Source organism: Poecilia reticulata, linkage group LG15 (assembly GCF_000633615.1).
Source record: "Poecilia reticulata strain Guanapo linkage group LG15, Guppy_female_1.0+MT, whole genome shotgun sequence".
In the NCBI taxonomy this organism is placed as follows: domain Eukaryota; kingdom Metazoa; phylum Chordata; class Actinopteri; order Cyprinodontiformes; family Poeciliidae; genus Poecilia; species Poecilia reticulata.
Window position 1 is genome coordinate 26060969 of NC_024345.1, and position 20781 is coordinate 26081749.

Genomic DNA, 20781 nt, shown 5'->3' on the forward strand with positions numbered 1-20781 from the left:
CTTATATGCACAGCTTGCTTGGTCTCTACGTGGTGAAGCAGCTTGAAGTTTCGTTGCCTCATTAGCAGCAGGTCGCCGCATGTTACGCAGAGCTGCATGTAATGTGGGACTCACCTACTGGTCCGGGATAAATCCATTCTCCTGTCTCTTCTCTGGGCCTTTTCCCCGTTGCAAAGAAACTTTCCAAAGACATCTGATCTGTTTCTTACTCATTTTGCTGCTTGTGGCTCAGTGTTGGTGTGCAAGTAACCGAGAGAATCCGGTTAAAGGATTTTCAAAATAGAAGATCGTCCAGACTCAAATAATACATAAAACGGAAATATTTAATGATTTCTTGCGCAGCCCGGTGCCAATTGGTCCACGGACCCGTACCGTTCCACGGACCGGGGATTGGGGACCACTGCTTTATAGGTCTATGTTTGAATTAAATGAACCTTGTTCTTTTATTCTATCAACTACCGACAATCTACAGCAAAAATTTATTTATTTGCAGAAAATGACAAGATGCAGTGCTTCAAATAATGAAAAATAACAAGTTCATATTCATTTAGAAACAACATTACTAATGCTTTAACTCAGGAAGAGTTAAGAAATCAATTGGAATAACCAAGAGGTTTTCAATGGGGTCCAGTGCAGTGGGCTCTTCATTTTGTTGAGATTTTAGCTGATAGTCTAACTCAGAGTAGTGTATGGTTATAAAATATGAGGAAAACAACATGAGTTTTACAAAGAAACTCTAAAAAGTGTGGCAAGCAATTGTCATCAGCCTGTCTGTATATATATATATTTTTTTTGCAGAACCTCCTTTACCTGCAACTGCAAGTCTATTGGGGTAAGTCTCTACTGACTGAAATTTCTATGCAGAATAACTACTAGATGTAGTATGTTGAGGTTTCACGTTGAAGATGGTGTGTTCAGGGTAATTTGCAATGTTTGTGTCTGGTCTTCATGAAGTTGTTCACTAATGTTCTCTAACAAATGCCTTCATGGAACAGCTGGATTTATAGAGATAAAATTACACACAGATGAACTCTAATTACTAATTAGGTGACTTCTGAAAGCAGGTGGTTGCAATAGATTTTATTTAGGGTTGTTAGAGGAAAGGAGGATTAATACAAATGCTCACCACAGTTTTCAGATTTTTATTTAAAAAAATGTGAAAGATTACAATATTAACTTGATGTGGCTCATACATTTCCTTCTATTTAACATGTGAAAACCACATTTTTAGAATAGCTCGTCTCGGATAGGCTGCCTAAGTAAATAATTAAGGAATTTGAAATGATTTGAGTATAATTAAAGCTGTCCAACATCTGCATTTTATGGACAAGTAATATAAACGCATTACGAAAGACCACCTCTCAGCATTTAATCACACAATGTCCACATTGTGCAAATCCTCTTCTCGGTGAAAGCTGTCAGATGAAGTTCCAAACACTCCAGTCGCTGATGTAATTCAGAGATGATTTGAAACTTACCTGAGGCCATTTATGACCTAATGAGACTGCATGCCTGTCATCTGATGCTCACACACACCTGCAGCGCTTTATCCTGGGAGTTCTGCTCCACACATTTGCTTCGAACAGGTCCGCCCTCATCGCCGAATTGAAACACCCACTCAAGTTCAACGGTTGGATGACATCATGTGCAATAAAAGGCCATTTTCACCGCTTATTGTTTAAGTCTGTGCCAGGTTTTTAGTACAAAATAAGAGGACTACACAACTTAGAAATGAGGCGTGACTAATATTTTTTGTGTTGCTGCTAAGCTAGTTTAATTTTGCTGTACTTATATCCTAAATATGTTCTGAAATAGGTCGCATTTATTGGTCCCCTTTGGCAAAAGTTGTATTAAAAGGTAACAGTAGTCTATATCCACAACACCATGATCTCAGGCCTAATCTTGCTGCATTCCTCCATAATGTTTGCTCTATTTATCCTCTGACTTTGGCAGCTGTCTCGAATAATGATTAAAAATACTGGCTGGAACCTGTGTTAGTAAGTATGTAAAACCATCAAGGCAGAAGTCAGACATCATTTTAAAACAAGAAAGTCTTTGTCCTGCTAAGGCCTTGAGAAATGGGCTTCTTGTTTTATTGTAAAATTGCCGTGACATTAGAAAAATGTGTCGGCCAGTGGAGGTAGTGGGAGTTTTGGAGAAGCTAAACAGTGCCAGTCACAATTACTGGTAAATATGTGTGAAAGTCTTGGATTTACTTGATTTAGTTTTATGATTTGGACCATAATTCAATTGAAAGACCCAATGACGACACATTTGCTCTGTTCTATTAACATTCACCAAGTTTTTATTTAAAATCTCCTGATGTGTACTCTAACTCTTCTGTCGTGATGTTTTATTTTATATACTTGTCATTACTCTTATTTTATCATATTTTTGTATTATTATTTTTCTCCTCTTCTTATTAACTTATTCTGTTGTGTTATTGTTTTTGTGCTGTTTTTAAAAGTGTTATATAAATAGACATTGACATTTAAATGAGCTAATTTTGAAATACACTAACTTGATTCCCAAGGCCTTTTGGAAGATAAACAAGCCCACAGCATCACAGACCCTCCACCATGCTTAACAGTGGCCTCTGTTTCCTGAAGTTTTGTCAGCATTTTTGCCAATTTTTCAGTTTTTCCCAATTTCTTGAGCATCTTCTGGTGCATCCATTCAGCAGATTAACATTCTCATAGCTGCATTTGCACAGATGAATTGCTGCCACAACAGACTAAATTATTTCTCAAACATGCATAAAATGATCAAGAAAACACTCCTGAACACTCCAGGCATGTTTTCGCTGAGTGAATAACAATATAATGCTTAAAAATAGTGCCTCTTTAAATTGAGACTGAACTGCATCTCATTATAAATACTTCATATTTATAATGAGAGAGATAACTAACAAAAGATTTGGATTTATGGACATTTTTGTTCTCTAAAAGGAAATGGAAAAGTGAAATGTTTGTTTCTGTTTAGCCATGCTCCAGGGTTTTCTGTTTGTCTAGTTAGTCATCAAGACACACCTTTATCTCCAACTCATCAAATTCAAAACAGCCATTTCCTGAGTTCAGTGGGTTCATTGCATATAATTACAAAACGTTCCCTTTCATTTCAGCAGCATTGTGTGTTTTTCACAGGAAAACAAATTATTACTGAAAGTATAAATGTACATTTTAAAGTATAGACACTTTTCTCTTTTTGCCTCTAAAATGTGAGGTGCTTAGGGCAACTGTGAGTCATACATGGTTTTATTGTAGTTTTCTGTGTAATTTGAACTACCCCCAGGTGGCCGTCAGGCTAAATAATGAGATGAAGCTACTCCATTATGTGACATCATATTTTTTCAAAGGACAGGAAACAATTTTCCCACATCAAAAACTCAACATAAAAAATAAAAAACTCTTCTAATATATCCAGCACTTTAAAAAGGAAGCTTAATATTTAATCGCTGATGTCATTGTAGCAGCAAGTGCCTTTCACGGCTTTAATGGAAAACAGTTTATCCTGAAGAAAAATTTATTAATAATATACAAGAACTTTAATCATGCGCTGCCACCCCTGTGCTTAACTTCTAAAACAGGTGAGGCTGACCAAATGTGCAGTTTCATTAAACACACTCAGTGTAAACTCAGAGAAAATGAGTCAAAAAGAGGAATAAACCTTTGTATTTATTTCTAAACATTTACATGTTCAGACTGTCGATGGATTAGCTCTGTAATCAGGGTGCATGTCAAAACTTAACACGGAAAACAGGAGAAAAATCAGACTGCTGTGGGCAGATGGAAAAAAAATGGGCAAGCCAAAGTAAAGTGAGTCATTTTAAACACCGCTTTTGTGCTTTAATGTTTATTAGGGGTAATACTTTTCTGTCATTTTCTAATTGAAAGTAAGTACAAAAATACCAACACATGACTTGGAAAAATTTTCACAGATGTTTCCCGACCATCCTAAAAACTACTCAGCTTACCGATTTTATCTTTATAAAGAAGACATCACCATGTTTCACCTCAAAGAATCTGGATGCAATACGGGACTGGTAAATCAGAACCCTGCTGCTCAGACATACTAGGTGGCCTGGAGGCCTGAACACAGAAAGCTGGACCTACCTGAAAGTTCTGCAATATTGTTCGCTTGCTCATGTCACCCCCTGTTAGTGGAATGAATGAGCTCATTGCTGACACAACTGTGAGGTTTGCATGGCATATTGGTGCTAAAAATCAGCTAACAGAATCGCACTGTGTGGTATACCTCTACAAATAAATATGTCATTGAAATTTTGTAATGTATGTATGTATATACACAATGACACATGCTTAATGTCTTTTTTTTAAACATAATTCATATATTTTTTCTCTCTTAGAGAGAGGCCTGTTCAAACATGAAGCATGTCAAAAAACAGGGTCATATTCAAGTGACTTCTGATGGTGTTCATGATAACATTTGTGCATTTCAGCTAAATAGCGATGCCTGCCAGATACAAGGATCACAGCTGGGGTTGGCTGCTGTGCGGGTTATGTTTCACTGAGCAGCATCAGTTGTTAGAAAGACCAAATGCATGGGAGGTATGGTGGGCGGAGTGGGTCACAAAGTACAAAAATAGATAGCAAGCTGAGTAATTAAAGTGATTCAGATGAAAATATGTGTTGTTGCCAGTTGTCCATCTCTGCTGCACTGTAAAACATTTGGAGGTGGTTTAACTTGAAAATGAAAGTCAATCTGCAACAAGAAAATTGCTTTGGTTTTTAACTCAGAAATTAAATTTCATGAAGTTGATTTAATAACAAGAGACAAGTTGTCTAAGTATTGTTTTTTAAGTTAATTAATCTCGAGTTGTGAGTTTTGACTTAATGCTGCAATTTAAATCGCATTATTTCACAATATGCAAGAAAAAAAATTGCCCTGACCTAGTTAAAGAGCCACATTTCTGTCATTTTACTCACAATATTAAGACAAAATAATTATTTTAGTTTAGAATAATTTAAATTCTTATTTCAAATTGCATGAACAAAATGTCTGATCTGACAATGGATTTTATTAAATATCCCAATGAATTCAGCTCAAAAAACATTTAGTGTGAAGGATACAAGAACATGCCACTAAGCATTCTGGGAAATAGTTCCCACTCCCGTCTTTTTCTTATTTCTCTTTTTTTAAGTACTATCCTAAAAACTCATTTATTCAACTCTTGGAGGTTTGACAAAATTAATAAAAAGTTAACACAACTTACTGCTTTAAGTTTATCTTTTACAAACACACATTTAGGTTTAAAATCTAAAACTAGCTGAATTTATGTGACTTAAAGAATAGAAGACACTAGACACAACTAAAGGTGGCTTAGATGTTTTACAGTGTGTGATGAGACTTTAGGACTGCAAGCTAGCAAAAAAAAAATCAAGTCAAACAGAAGCTTATAAGTCAGGCTTTTTTGCAATCACTTTAAAGAAAGCTACATTTTCTAGAGTTAAGTTTTATTTTCCACATTTGGTCAAAACTCAAACAGCAAGAAAATGCTTGCCTGTATTTTAGCAAACATCTACAAAATTGTCAACTTTGCAAACAGTCAAAATTAGCCAAGTAATTCTTAATGGATTTCAAGTTTCATTGCATGTTACCTAGACTTCTAACAAGAAGTTGGGAAATAAAGAATAAAGCTCTCAGAATAATATTAATCAACTCCACCAAAGCTAAGTGCAACCAAAGGCTTGCATAGCACCCAGAATGAAAATGATAGTTACTGTATTTAAATTCTTCATCTATTTAGGATTCTATGTTTTGTCCAATGACCTGCTTTCTTGCTTTGCCTTTTGACATTTCTTTCAAGTACATTTTGGAGCCTAATGGATATCGTAATTGAAAACAGACCCTATCCAATAAAAGCTGTTGCAAAGTAATAATTTTACTCCTAATTCTGAGCAATTCAAATGAACCATAAGCGAGAAAATAACCCCAGGCACATACCAATAGTCTTCTTTTAAAACTCGCATAGAGAAGTTCTGTTCATTTAATAACCCCCAAATTAAAGGAAAACGCATGATTCAGTCATCTGGCCACAGAGTTAGATCATGCTCTATGACATCATCTTGGACTGCCTAATCCAGCTAAAGCGGAAGTCAATCCAAATCCGGGGAAAATCTCTGTATTCTGCAGCAGAGCTCTGCAGAATAGCAGAGGATGCTTGCTTTTTGAGTAAAATCTACGGAAATGTAAAACACAGTCCTCTTTTCAATAAGGTTTGCTCTGTAGGATCCAAGCAGGCATCTGGAAATAATGGGCCAAACAAACCATAACTTATTGGTTTTCCTAGTCAAAAATCAACAAGCACTTCTTACCCATTCCTATAATGTACCGTTTTATTTTCCATGCTGTTGGTTTTACTGTTCACAATAACAGGACACTTACGGGTTTTATGCACAGTGGTAAAGAAAAAGGGCAACCAAATGAGCCATTTCCAAACCAAGGCTGTGTTTTTCTCAGCCGCAAAACATTGCAAAGCTCTTCCATCACTGGACCTGCCCAAGAATGCCCAACGACAGTTGGTTTCAGCAGCTGTTTTAGTCTTGTAAAGCTATGCAGCAGTTGGGCAACCCCTGTTCTCTTTGTCAAAGCTGACACCGCATGTGCCAGCTATAAAGTTAACAAAACACATCACCAAACTAATGTGTCAAAGGGTGGCTCAGCAGGGCGATGTTGCAATCTGTGCAAATGCTGACAGGTGAGACGGCAGGAGTAACTTTTGAGGCGTGTGTCAAAAATGTTTTACTTTCACTAAAGATGACCAGAGAAAGTGATTAGAAACTCCAAAGATATTAACAAAAAAGCCCCTCAAAATTATTGAGTCGGAGAGTGAACGTTTTCGCATCTACTTTCTCCCCAATGGTTTTCCTGAGATCACAATATGACTAGTATGTGTGTGATAAATCTGATTCCATCCTTCAAGTGCAGGCCCTTGTGTCAACATGGAGTCAGGTTAAACACACACATCAATCATCATGTAATCTTGAGAAAACAAAATTCTCAACATTAACTTGAGAAAACCATAACAAAAAAAACTATCCTGAAAATGTCTGCTCTCAGGTTCCATACAAAATAGTTGTTAAATTAGAATAAAATTAAAACTGCAAATTATTCAATTTGGATTTTTCCAGAGGCTGCACAGTTGGTAGAGCTGTTGCCTTGCAGCAAGAAGGTTCTGGGTTCGATTCCCAGCCCCGGTCTTTCTGCATGGAGTTTGCATGTTCTCCCTGTGCATGCGTGGGTTTTCTCCGGGTACTCCGGTTTCCTCCCACAGTCCAAAAACATGACTGTCAGGTTAATCAGCCGCTCCAAATTGTCCCTAGGTGTGAATGTATGTGTGCATGGTTGTTTGTCCTGTGTGTCTCTCTGTTGCCCTGCGACAGACTGGCGACCTGTCCAGGGTGACCCCGCCTCTCGCCCGGAAGGTTAGCTGGAGATGGGCACCAGCAACCCTCCCGATCCCACTGAGGGACAGGGGTGTAAAGAATATGGATTTTTCCAGAGGTCTTTTGCAAGAAAAAAAAATTACATATTTTGAATAATAAAAGTACAGTTAAGATGAGCACTCACTCTATTGAGTATGTGTTATTAGAACCAGGTTCCACCTCATTTTACCTTCAGAACTGCTTTGATTTACTGCCTTTGAATTGAGATTAAGTGACTGTGAAGGCCGTCATTGTCATGTTCCAGAAACCAGACTGAAGCGACTGTAGAGGTGGTACATTACACTGGTGGAAGCAGTCATCAGTAGATGGACATGCTGTGATTATTAAGAGAAGGACATGGTCAGCAACAGCACTCCAGGTTAGCATTTCTCAGCTGCCCTGCATGTTTTAGGTGTTTCCCTGCTTCAGCAAACCTGATTCAATGGCCGCTTAACAGACGTTTAGCTGAACCTCAATCATCTGAATAACATGTGGCAAAGCAGGGAGACATCTTAAACATGCAGGGCAGTGTGCCTTGAGGACCAGGGTTGGGGAACACTGCTCTGTGGTGGTATGTAAACAATGTTCAGTTGGTACCAACAAGCCTGCCAAGAAACCCCCCCACCCCCACATACCACCACCAGCAGCGTACGGCGTTGATACGGAGCAGGATGAAGCCATGCTTTCATGTTGTTACCTCCAGGTTTTGACCACACCATTTGATTGTGACAGCTGAAATGAAGACTCATTTAACACACCGTTGTTGTACAACTTTGGTGAATTGTAGCGTCAGTTGTTTCTTTGCTGACAGAGTGGCACCTGGTGTGGCTTTCTGCTGCTGTTGCCCATCTACATGTTATGCATTCACATATGGTGTTTCTCATACTTTGATTATGAGTGAATATTCAAGCTGCTGTTGCAGAGCAGTCATTTCAATCCATTCTGGCCTCATTTGACCTCTGACATCTCCAACAATGCATTTTCACCACACCTCAAATACTTCTATCTGTCTGTAACTGTAAATTGAGCAGCTCTTCAGATGATCAGATTGGACAACCGGAGCCATAATACCATACCGTAATCTTTTAATCCTGACAACTTGGCATCTACAGATTTAGATGGGTAGACTTAATAATGTCTCTGGCTTATGAAAATATATTCTTGGTTTGATTCACTATACATTACATTCCATCTGTCTGACCCATCAGGGTCCCAAGCAGCAGCTCCAGGCAGCTGTTGCTTGGTCAGCTAAAGGCACAATCTCGCCATTGTGCACGACCTGCAGCTGGCATGAGTCTGGAATCCTGACAAACAATGAATCAATCAAAGTTCCTGCTTAGTATACCAGAAGTGGGCAGTGGCACAGACAGATCTATAACAGCTGTAATGCAGATAGATCCCTGGTGACATAATCCATTTTTTTTTTAGAAGTTTATAGTTTCATGCCAGGCTGAATATTCATAATCAAGCTGACTCCACTAAACCCAACTCTGTATGTCAAAGAGTCTAGATAGGCACGTCATATTTAGCAGTTTGAAAGTTTGTAGTAAAATTTACAAGATATGGCTTCATGTGTTGAAAAACATCAAATTCTGACAGCTTCTTTTTTCCTTTCCTTTTCATCTGTGTCCATTACATTTGAAATAAGCCCCACAAAAAAAGAAAAAAAAAATGCCTTAACCTTTATGGTTTTCATTCTTGTAACATTATCATCTTAATGGCAACATGTGCAACATCCAGAAGTTTGATAAAGTAAACCTCAAAACATTTTCTAAAATCTTTCCATCACGATAACTTAAATTTATAATAAGTTAGTGGTTAAATATATAAAGAGGTGTGGCAACAGTATCAGTATTTTCCAATGCACAGAGATCTTTTGCATGGTTTTATTACGTTTCCATAATACGCTCCCAGTAATCTGCTAACTCTCAGATTATTAAATATTCTGTCATCAGCTCCTGTTACGACATCCTTTGGTCACATTATCACAACAACGATTCAAAATGGGATACTTCCATGCATCATCAGTGTGTTCAGTTTTCTGACAGCCTGCTAACTTCAGTATACCCACACTGCCCTCTGCTGCTAGAGCTGTGTTACTATTCATCTGGAATATCCACAAGTGAGGACGATGTAGGTTTTATCAACCTACATCTGAATAAATCAGAATATTATTGAGAAGTTTATTTATTTTAATAACTTTACTTAAAGGAAACCGTGTGCATTTGTTTCTGTTAATTTTGATGAGTATGAGTTAGAGCTAATAAGACCCAAAAATCAGGTTTCTAGAAAACCATATTATTACATAAGGCAATTACAAATAGATTTTCTACCCAGAAAAAAGTTATATCATGGCTCATATAAGCATGTGGAAGTTTGTTTAGGCCAACAGTGAGTCACTGAGAACCCTCAGAAAATTCTTGCTAAAAACACAGTGCATTCAAAGAGTGTTGAATGCAAGAATATTAATTAAAAGCTAAGTGGAAGGAAAACAGGGGTTCATACAACAGGGATAATCAAAGGCAAAAGAAGACTGGGAAGGAAAAAACATTTCAGAATAATCTCCATGGACTGAGAAGAAAACAAACTGGGTTGCTTTTCAGTGGCCCATTAGCACCTACCCACATTGCCAAAAGTCCCATTGCTTGGTTTATTGACCATTATATCACTGTGTTTGATTGACCAGCAAAATTACTAGGCCTAAACCACCAAAGAAAATCTGTGGAGTGTCGTCAAGAAGAAGCTGAGGGACATCAGAGCCAACAATACAGAGAAACTGAAGGCAGCTAACAGAGCAACTTGCTAATGGAGGCCCTATAGTAGTGAATATAGCATAAAGCATACATGCTTTTCTTTTTCCATTATTTTGAGCTTTTGAGGAGATGCATAGTTATGGAAGCGCATTGCTATCAGAAAAAAAAAATTTGAGCGCTATCACGTTATAACGTGATACATATCTTGTTAAAACGTGATACATATCACGTTATAACGTGATACTATCTTGTTAAAACGTGTTACGTATCTTGTTAAAACGTGATATGTATCTTGTTAAAACGTGTTACGTATCTTGTTAAAACGTGATATGTATCTTGTTAAAACGTGATATGTATCTTGTTAAAACGTGATATGTATCTTGTTAAAACGTGATATGTATCTTGTTAAAACGTGATAGTTATCTTGTTAAAACGTGATAATTTTATGTCCAGGAAGTGGCGGTACTATGCTAGGCTAGTACAGTGGCTGACATGAATTGGTCAGGTTTCCCTTCATGTTTGGTCTACACGGATATGGATTCTGCTTTGCACTGTGGTTAAAACCATTAATAGCATGCTACTCTGAGCAGGATCCTACACAGAACGGGGCTGCACAGAAGGAAACGTCAGTTTGGTTCTCTAGCTGTGGCGGCGTTCCTGACTGTCTGGATCGAAGCTGAAGTTGGCTTCATTTTAACAAGATATGTATCACGTTTTAACAAGATAGTATCACGTTATAACGTGATATGTATCACGTTTTAACAAGATATGTATCACGTTATAACGTGATAGCGCTCAAATTTTTTTTTTCCTGCGTGATAGCAATGCGCTTCCGTACATAGTTGTTTTTCACAGCTTTGACAACATTTATGAAAAGGAAGCTAATTTTATTAATTTTTTTGTTTGTTTGTTGTTTTACCTTTTTTATATAAGAACTCCTGTCCTAAATGTCCTGCAGCAATTATTTCCATGATAAAGGTCCCTCCTATGGCCTGTCCAACATGTGATTTGGACAGGCCATGAATTTTATGACTGACTTCCTTTTCTAGAATTTCTTGTTCTACTGGTTGGCCTTCTTACTAAACCTCTCTTTCACAACATGGAATTCCTTTTTATTCAGCAAAGCTTGCAAAACTCAACTGAGAAGACTCAAACAGTAGCTACATGACTCTGAATCAAAATGGGAACTATTATTTTTCCAGTGATCAATGTTTTTTTTTCCTCTTATAAAATAATTACAGTAATTTTGTTAGACCATGAAGACATGTTTTATTTAAAAATAATAATAATAATAGTAGTGCTGTTGGTAGTTTTCTCACTGTTTCTTTTTAGCAGGAAGGACTGGGGTTTGAATTCCAGCCTGGTGTTTTTCCTTTACATGGTCACATAAAAACATGACCAATGGAAATGTTTCTATTGCAACTATTTGCCTTAAGCTAGTCAGAAATGCACCTACACATAAACAACAATGCATTAAACGAAGAGGCAGTTCTCGTTCTTGCATCATCGGCATGCTTTGGTGCAAGAATGAAAAGCAATGTTAACGTACAGGTGTGTTTGTCTTACTGATTTTTGCTCACAAAAGACTTCAAATTTAATGTCAGTTTTTATCTTATTGTGGAGAAACTGAATAAATTCCATCACGTAGAAGTAAAAAAAATGGTTGGCATGTCACTGAGTGAAATAAATGTTTGATCGGGACCAGAGTTGTTGCTGCCAGAGATGTGTTATGTACTCATGTTGTGCACAAATGAGATTATCATTCACAGACTCTCCTGACCTTAACTAATCAAACTTGATATGGACTTAAAATTTTGTCACAATACTTTGTGGTACTATTGTGATAACAATAAAAGTGACTATCAGAACTATTTATTACATCTTTTTTAGGTAACATGGTTGTGTGACAGTATGGCAGCTCTCATAGCCCCGCAAAAACAAATACTTGAAAAACGTAACATTTGGAATATTCTTCTTTCAGACACCGCATAAAGAAATGTGATTTGTATCACTAAACTGCTCACAGTAACTGCATTAAATTGCACTTTCAAATGTATTGATGTTTGATGATATTTTCATATTGAACAGTAGAGAAAATAGCAAAACTAACATCATTAATTGGAATTTATTGTGACACAATGCAACAAAATTGTAATCATGACATTAAATTTATCATGATAAATTATGGAAAATGCAATAAATACCCACCTTGCAATCACTATAGACACAGCAAAGAAGAGAAGATGACAGCTGTTGAAACAATGGATGGAAGAAAAATAAAATCACCAGCAGTCATAGTCGATCTTTGCTCATCTACTGAGGATGATGATGTGAAAGCTGAAGGTTCAGCCCACAGCTACTCGTCACAGAATAAATGGTATAATGAGGAAAGAACATAATGTGGAACTACTGAAGCAATATCTCAGTTTGCCAGTGATCCCAAATATACCACATAATTAGTTGCAAAGTGGCTTGAGGAGAAAGTAGTAAATATTTTGGAGTGACCATAAAGTTCTGATCTCCATACCACTAAAAATTTCTGAGGGTGAGCGAATAGGGCAGCCACCAAATGTGACTCAGTTACCACTCAAATCATTTAGGATTTAATTAGTATTTGTTTTTTTCCAATCTAAAAGAAAAGCTTAGGCTGATTTAATGTTTAAGGTTTAGTTTGACTGAAAGCCAGGCTGTGAAAAAATCGTTTAAATTGGGTTTAAATTTTGATATTTAAAGTCTTAATATCAAATTTCCACAGGAAAGAATATTTGTTTATCTTTTCCTGTGTTTAAAATATATTTTAAAAGGCTATAAAGGCTGATTTACCTATGTTTATTGACTTGGAAATCTGTGGTTTTACTTTGCATGTCCTTCATTCTGATACTGATTTAAGGTAACTATGTTTTTGGCAGAAACATAACAAGTTCAGCTGGTCAAGCTGTTTAAAACTTTCCCATAGGCCTAAGTAATGTCAGGAATTTGTAGAAAAACATGTGAACTTGACAGACATCCACATGTCGTCGTGACATTATTTCACTTACATGCATGTGGTGTCAAACTCCAGTCCTCAAGGGCCGCTGTCCTGCAGTTTTTAGATGTTGCCACAGGTACAAAACGCTGGAATGAAATGGCTTAATTACCTCCTCCTTGTGCAGATAAGTTCTCCAGAATTATTCCATTCAGGTGTGGTGCAGCAGAGGCACATTTAAAAGTTGCAGGACAGCGGCCCTTGAAGACTGGTGTTTGACACCAGTGAGAGGATTGTGGTTGAGAAATTTGAAAACATGCCTTCCTCAACATGCAAAGCTCCACACCTCCGACAGATGGCGCTAACGGTCACCCTCTTTCATGACATCACGGTGAGGGCTCTTCTTACTGGATGGTTCTGCCTGTATGAACACCAGTTAACGACTAGCTCCTCAACCCAAAGGTAGATAAACTCCATACCTGTTTCACCTTCTCTCAAATAAGCCATTTGTAACCTTTGCAAGTGCAAGAAATAAACGTAGTCGCTGTTGGTTGTTTTTGTGCATTAGTGGTCGCTAGCTAACAGCTAAGTCAGGCAGTTAGCTTCAGTTGATTAGCTTTAGCTTAGCTTTTCAACAGCTGGGTATCAAACTGCTGCTTTCTGAGGCTATTAAAAAGCTACGCTGGGGACGTTGTGAACGTAGGCATATTAAAAAATAGTTGAACTTGGCGTTTAGCCGCTGTTTTTATTTATTTATTTATTTTTTATCTTCAATAGCTTGTGTTATCCATTAACTGATAACGTTAGCCAGCCTCGGTAGCTGTTGTGAGTCGTTATCTTGACTTTATCTGAAAGACCTCAATGTAACTGGATCTAGGTTAATCGTTGGAGTGTTGTTTAGTACACCTGATCAAGCGTGATGAATTCAGTGCTATGACTTGCATTTATTACTCATTGAGACTGGTTTGGCAGCTGTCAGTGCCATTGCAACTCATCCGATATCAGTGTTTTCCAGATCAGTAGGTCAGGGTGTTAAAAGCTGCCCAACTATTGTTGTCAAAGTTGGTGTTGGGCACACGAGAGAATATCCACGTAGTACAATCGAGAGGTTATTTGTTTCTCTGTGATATATTCAGATCAGTCTACGGGAACAGCCGCTTTCAGCTTTACATAAGTTATCATCTTGACTCATGTTGTCCCGAACATACGTGGCAGTTTGTTGATCACGGCTTGTTACAAAACAGGGATGAACTGATAAACAAAGCAATGAGTTAAACTGACACTGATTTCCTCCTAAACGCGGGATTGACTCTTGTTACACCTCAAAAGTTATGTGGGATCAAAATAGACATCTATGTTTAATAGTCATCTGGGGATTTTATTTTTAAGAGCAGACAAAAGGTTGAAGGTCAGTGAGTAACTGGGGCATAGAGACATAATAAACAACCAGGAAGTACAGTGTCTACTTGTGTATCAGATGGCACCGTTTCTTATTGGGCATCATGTTAACATTCAATATTATTATAAATGGTTCTTCATTTCTCATGACATTTTCTGCTCCTCACAAACAAAATTAGCAATTGAAAATATTTTCAGGTAACTGTTGTTCTTTGTAAATTTAAGGCATGACACTAAATCTTGCATTTCATGGGTGGATAATCATGCAAAACCAACTACTTACACAACCAGTTCACAGTTTACAAATGCTATTAATAGCTTGATAATAGCTATAACCAGTATATGAACTCTATTTGAACAGCGACTGCTTATTTTATGCACATCTGCGGAAATACAACTTATTTATTGATAACGTACTCCACTTAAAGGTGGAGTTTATGCATTTATGACATACTGGAAAGCGTATTTGGGACCAGTGGGAGGTCCCCGAGAGGGGGAGTGAACAGAAAGAATGAGGACTGGTAGGTGTAGGTCTAATCACCTCTTAAAATACTCTCCCAGCTTAGAAACAGGGGCTTGTGAGGCTTTCAGCAACTTCAGAGCTCGGTTACACTTTGGGCTTTCCTTTGTTGCATCTTGCAGACAGAGTAACTGTGTAGCTCTCGCTGTTTTGGTTACAGGAATCAATGATATGGACTTGTCGGGGTCCAAGCGGGTAACAAAAGTGATGGTCTAAAGACTCGCAGTCACAAGAGGTGCTTGCGCCTGGAATGTTGCGCTGGTCGGTGCATCTAGAAGGAGGGCCACGGAGAGTCAACCATGCTGCTGTGGCGGTGGGGCACAAGGTCTACTCCTTTGGGGGCTACTGCTCCGGGGAGGACTACGAGACGCTGCGTCAGATCGATGTGCATGTCTTCAACTCAGGTGGGCGGTGAATGTGGTTTTTGTTTATCTGAAATTATTTCAAGTTTGTTTTAAATTTAAGTGTGTGGAACTGTATTTTGTTGTAGGTGGTAAGTGTGGCTGTTTAGAGGCTCGGTTGTTTAACTTTTTGTAAATTAAAGAAAATAAGTATAGTTTTAATATACTAAGCACTTGCCCAAGCATGGGAATCTTAGAATGATGGAAAGTAAGATGGAATATTTATGTCATAATGTCAGGAGATAAAAACTGTAGTCATAAATGTATAAAGTAATGTAGGAATTATTGCGGCTGCTGTCTGGGAATAGTTGGGTTGAGGTTCTCAAGGCAAAATGATCTTGAATAAAAATGCGGTAGTTTTATAGTGTCACAGCATTTCTGCAAAGATTCTTTTTGCAAAATTGTGTGATATAAAAACAGTTCTTTAAAATCAAAAGCGTCAGTAATTCATGTCGCTTTAAAATAAACAAACCAACTGATTATTATAAATATAAAAATGTTAAATATAACATTGATGAGCATAGATAAAATATGAAACACCACCTGCTGGATTTAGTAATTTGTTTTTTATGGCTCCAGTTCACTGCAAATGTTACCTTTGCCACTTTGCAAGACAAACAGATCAAATTAATATACAGAAATGTATAATCAAGACACTTAAATTATAAACAGATGTAGATCCAGTTACATAAGTAGTATTCTGCACAGTAGGTTCAAATCAACTTTATTATGTCACCTGGTAAAACAGTGGAAAGGAACAACACCCTTTTAATTGAAAGAAACCTCCAGATTTGTAAGGGCAATCATCTTCTGCAACCAACCGGAGCTCTATGTGTGGTTACTTACACAAAATATAATTTTTTTTTAGCTATTTATAGAATAAAACAGCTGGGATATTTCTCATCCTATCCGCTCTGGTAGCCATTCATGCTGCACGCAGTGTCTTTTTCATGACCGACATTGACCTTGTGGGTGAAAAGTGTAGATGCACATTACTGTTCTCCATATAAACTCCAGTCACTCCAGTCACAGCCTTGTAATAAACAGGCTTTCAACCACAGGAGAGGTTTGATAGAAACCTCCCCTTATGCTTAAGCTCCACCACTTTAACTGTAGCTAACAGTTAGACTCCAGGATTTCCATTGTGGTTAGTTTACTTGGTCCCATCAGATGTTTTTCAGTTGCTAACTCACAAACACAGCTGTTATCTTGAAAGTTGTCACCCCGACTCATATAAAGCTGGTTCCGTTGCTTCCTCCTGACCCATATACCATTGGTTTTTCCTCTGTGAGGTCAGCCAGCTGCTTTAACAGTTGCTCAAGTAGCGTGATCTTACCTGCCGTTGGAATATCCTAAAAAGTTTATCTAGAACTAGATCTGAAGCTGATTGTAAATAACGCACCATAAATACTGATTGTTACCGTTTGGCCTCTCTGTCCTCCTTTTCATTGCAGCAGTTCTTTATAGCCTTTGTTTTTTTCTCCTAAGATACAGTTAAATTTGGATTGTCAGTTTGAATCACCCTGGTTTGTATTTTTCAGGTATTATATTTCTTTTCACTTCTGTATAATTTTTTTAAATACTTATTTTATGATGAGAAAATTGCCTAATGATTAGGGGTGTCCAAAGTGCGACTCAGTGGCTGTTTGTGGCCTCTAGAATAATTTTGTGCCCTGACTGCAGTTCAGAAGTGGTAGAAATTTTTTTGCCCTCTGGAGATAAACACTTTTTGTAAACATTTCCCTGGCAGGTTTATTATACTTGGTTAAACAAGGCAAAGTTTTTTTTCCTGGTGGACATGAAGACATTAAAAATACTATAAAAACATTTTATAGACTAGCAAAATGGAAAAAAAAAACAATAGGTTTGAAAAGTTTAAAAAACATAAAAATTGAGGCAAACGTCATACTAATGTTTGTTCCAGTGGACACTGGTTTAATTTATTGTTAAAAGTCTTGAATTGGAGAGAAAAAGCTAATTTTGGCCCCTGAGAACTTTCAACTTGGGGATTTTGGCCCTTGGTGCAAAAGGTTTGGACATATCTGATCATTTAATCTGTACTGACCAGTTATACAGTGTATGGTAATAAGTCTTGTTCACTTAATTTAAGAAGCTGTTGTCGGCTACTTGTGTATCACAGTGTCTCTGCGCTGGATGAAGTTGCCCCCAGTCAGGTCGGGGGGACACGAACGGGCTCGTGAAGTGCCGTACATGCGTTACGGCCACACAGCTGTGCTGCTGGATGATACGATCTACCTCTGGGGCGGGCGTAACGACACAGAGGGGGCCTGCAACGTGCTGTACGCCTTTGATGTCAGTAAGTAGACCCTCGTCTTACTCATGCTGTCGAGCGACTGTGTTTCCTCTCAGGTGCGCACGTTTGATGTCAAGGATCTCTCAGACAAAACCGTTTGTCAAGTTGGAAAGCTGTGACACCTGCATGCGTGTCTAGTGGTTTTATGATGTTGCACATGATTTAAATGTCAGCAGTTTCTAACCAGTTTGCGCTTCTTAGATACCCACAGGTGGTTCACGCCCAAGATTTCAGGGGCAGTTCCTGGGGCGAGGGATGGCCACTCAGCCTGTGTGCTAGGAAAGGCCATGTACATATTTGGAGGATACGAGCAGCTGGTGAGTGTGTGTCAGTCTTTACTTTTTACCTACGTTTTACAGAAATATAAATATTTAAAGTTATTCTCCTCTTGGTGTTTCAGGCTGATTGCTTCTCTAATGACATTCACCGGCTGGATACCACCACCATGGTTTGGTCACTAATTAATGCCAGAGTGAGTCCAAATCATCCTTATTTTTAAAGCGGATAGAATGTTTTTTTTGTTTGTTTTTTTATACCACACAGTAAACAATGTTTTCATCTTATTTTCTAGCTGAGAAAATATTGATATCAAGAGAGAATTCCTGTCATTGTGAAATAAATGCTTCTCTCCTAAGCCTCACATTCTTTTTTAGAATTAAAAGATTTTTTTTTTCTGAGCCACATTATTATGAATTCTCAAATGGCTTTTATTGTCTTCCTCTCCTTGAAGAGAGAAAATAAAAAAAACATCTGCACATTCTGGAAATGCAGACATGTGAAAGGCTTTAGCATGGCTCCAGGCTAGCGGAATGTGCAGGGAGCAAAGACTTTTCTTTGTTTTCCAAAGCGCTATTCATTAACAACAGAGCCAGTTTTGCTTTTGCATGTTTATTCTTTCGCAACAACAGGGAGCTGTATTATACTAATAAACTCTGTACCTGTTACAACACAGTGATGTCTGAAAAGAGGTTTAGATTTAGGTTTTCATCTTGCAGTTGGTAAGTAGTTCCACTAGCTGGTGCTGTTGTCTTTTTTTTTTGTCAGTGTGAGAATGGGTTTGTGAACTGCATTTGAACTCAAGTTTTTATTTAAGTGTATAAAATTGTAGATTTAAAATAATATTGCCCAATAAAAAAAACACCTCAGGTTTTTAATTTTTACTGTTAAATATAAGGCTGCCTCTAACAACTAGGTATATTTTGTCGTTCCACAAACATCAAAGCAATTGTAGTTTTTTTCACAGCCAATCTTGGCATTTATTTTATGTATTATAAATAAAACATGAAACACATGGTTATTTTTACTCGAGGAATTTAAGACCAATATTTGCAGAGCTGTCTGAATTCACCAGCATGTTCACCTCCGAATGGCTTACAAATACCAAAATAATGTTATTTTAGGAGGCCTAGTTGAAGTCTGGACTTGAATCCAATTGATTTGCACCATGTTGCAACTTATTTGCAACGTGGTGACTGGATGGACGTCTTTTCAGACGTCCCCTATTTTTTTAAAAGTCGTGATCAAACTAATGTTTCCATTCCTCTATTTTTTGAACTGATAATAAAATTTATGAGAAATTAAAGTGGAATTTTAGTTGCATTCTGCATGTTCATTAAATATGTGAAGTACCAGTGGCTGATATGAATAGAGCTGTCAAAAAAAATACTTTTTGAGACAAATACTTTTTCAGTAGATATACCCAGTAGATATAAAAAGTATGGATAATATGTTCAGCACCGTCATCACCCAGGTTTGTTTTCTTTTTTTCCCAAGGGCACACCGGCACGATGGAGAGACTTCCACTCAGCCACCATCATTGGGACAAAAATGTTTGTGTTTGGAGGGAGGGCAGACCGCTTTGGCCCCTTCCACTCCAACAACGAGATCTACTGCAACAAGATCAAAGTGTTCGACACAGAGACCAACTGCTGGCTGAGCACCCCGACCACACAGCTGTTGCCAGAGGGACGCAGGAGTCATTCAGCCTGTAAGACATAAACACACACAAATAACACGTGTTGAATCTGTTTTTGGATTTTACTTGTCCAATATCAAGATTATAGTTTTTATTCTATTCACAGATTTATTGTGATAAAAGTATAAAAAGAACTAGCATACAGCTCTGGTTAGAAGGTTGCATACACCCATGTTGCGGATATATGTCGTATTAATTTTTGACTTTTAATAACTTATTTGAACTATATTTTCCAGGGTGGGATTATTAGTTAACAACTTTTAAAATCACCAAGATTTGGTGTACAAAGTTGTTTTTTGTGGAAACCAACGCATTTGTTGGTTTCCACAAATGCGTGGAAACCAACAAATAAATATGAACTCGTCTAACTTTGATAAGAATAGTGACCAAATACTCAACCAGAGTTTTTCCCAAAATTGGTGGAGGGAAAATTATTCGTTTTAGCCTGAATGTTCAATTTCATGCCTGTGAGAATTTGAGAAAAATCCACATAAATTGAAAAACTTGTTGAATTGGAAATCCAATGAAGTCGTTTCCTGTTTACAAAAAAAAGACCCAAATAAATCACATTCATGTCCATGATGGTTATTCATTTCTAACCAGCCTTTCATATGTTGCCATATTCTTTGAACTGTTTATCTTTGTGACGAGTCACAAAACTGTTGATTTGTGTTCAGTCTGCTACAACGGAGAGCTCTACATATTTGGAGGCTACAACGCCCGCCTGGACCGGCACTTCAACGACCTTTGGAAGTTTAATCCAGGTGATTTGTTTCCGTCTTAAATCTATCTGGGCAAAGGTGTCACGTTATTGTCTGCTTTCCAAGAAGCTTTTCTTCCTTCATGTGTCACTGCTGCTGATGTCTAGCGGAAATGCAGCCATTGCTGCGCTTATTTGCACTGTCCTACTTTTTATACTTTATCTGCAGACAATCATTCCTTCCCTTATTACATCATTGCCAGTTTCACAATGTTGTCTGGCGGCTCCCTTTTCATTTTGCATAGTGTTA

General features: G+C 37.7%; 1 protein-coding gene across 1 annotated transcript in view; it reads left to right on the forward strand.

Moving 5' to 3' along the window:
* Positions 1 to 13534: 13534 nt before the first annotated feature.
* Positions 13535 to 20781, forward strand: part of klhdc3 (kelch domain containing 3) — a 29100-nt gene continuing 21853 nt past the window's right edge. The window contains exons 1-7 of the mRNA XM_008430225.2: positions 13535 to 13625; positions 15242 to 15485; positions 17623 to 17799; positions 17998 to 18113; positions 18197 to 18268; positions 19570 to 19783; positions 20449 to 20535. Of these exons, the coding sequence (XP_008428447.1) occupies positions 15332 to 15485; positions 17623 to 17799; positions 17998 to 18113; positions 18197 to 18268; positions 19570 to 19783; positions 20449 to 20535 (820 nt within the window). The 5' untranslated portion in view covers positions 13535 to 13625; positions 15242 to 15331. The remainder of the gene's footprint in view (positions 13626 to 15241; positions 15486 to 17622; positions 17800 to 17997; positions 18114 to 18196; positions 18269 to 19569; positions 19784 to 20448; positions 20536 to 20781) is intronic.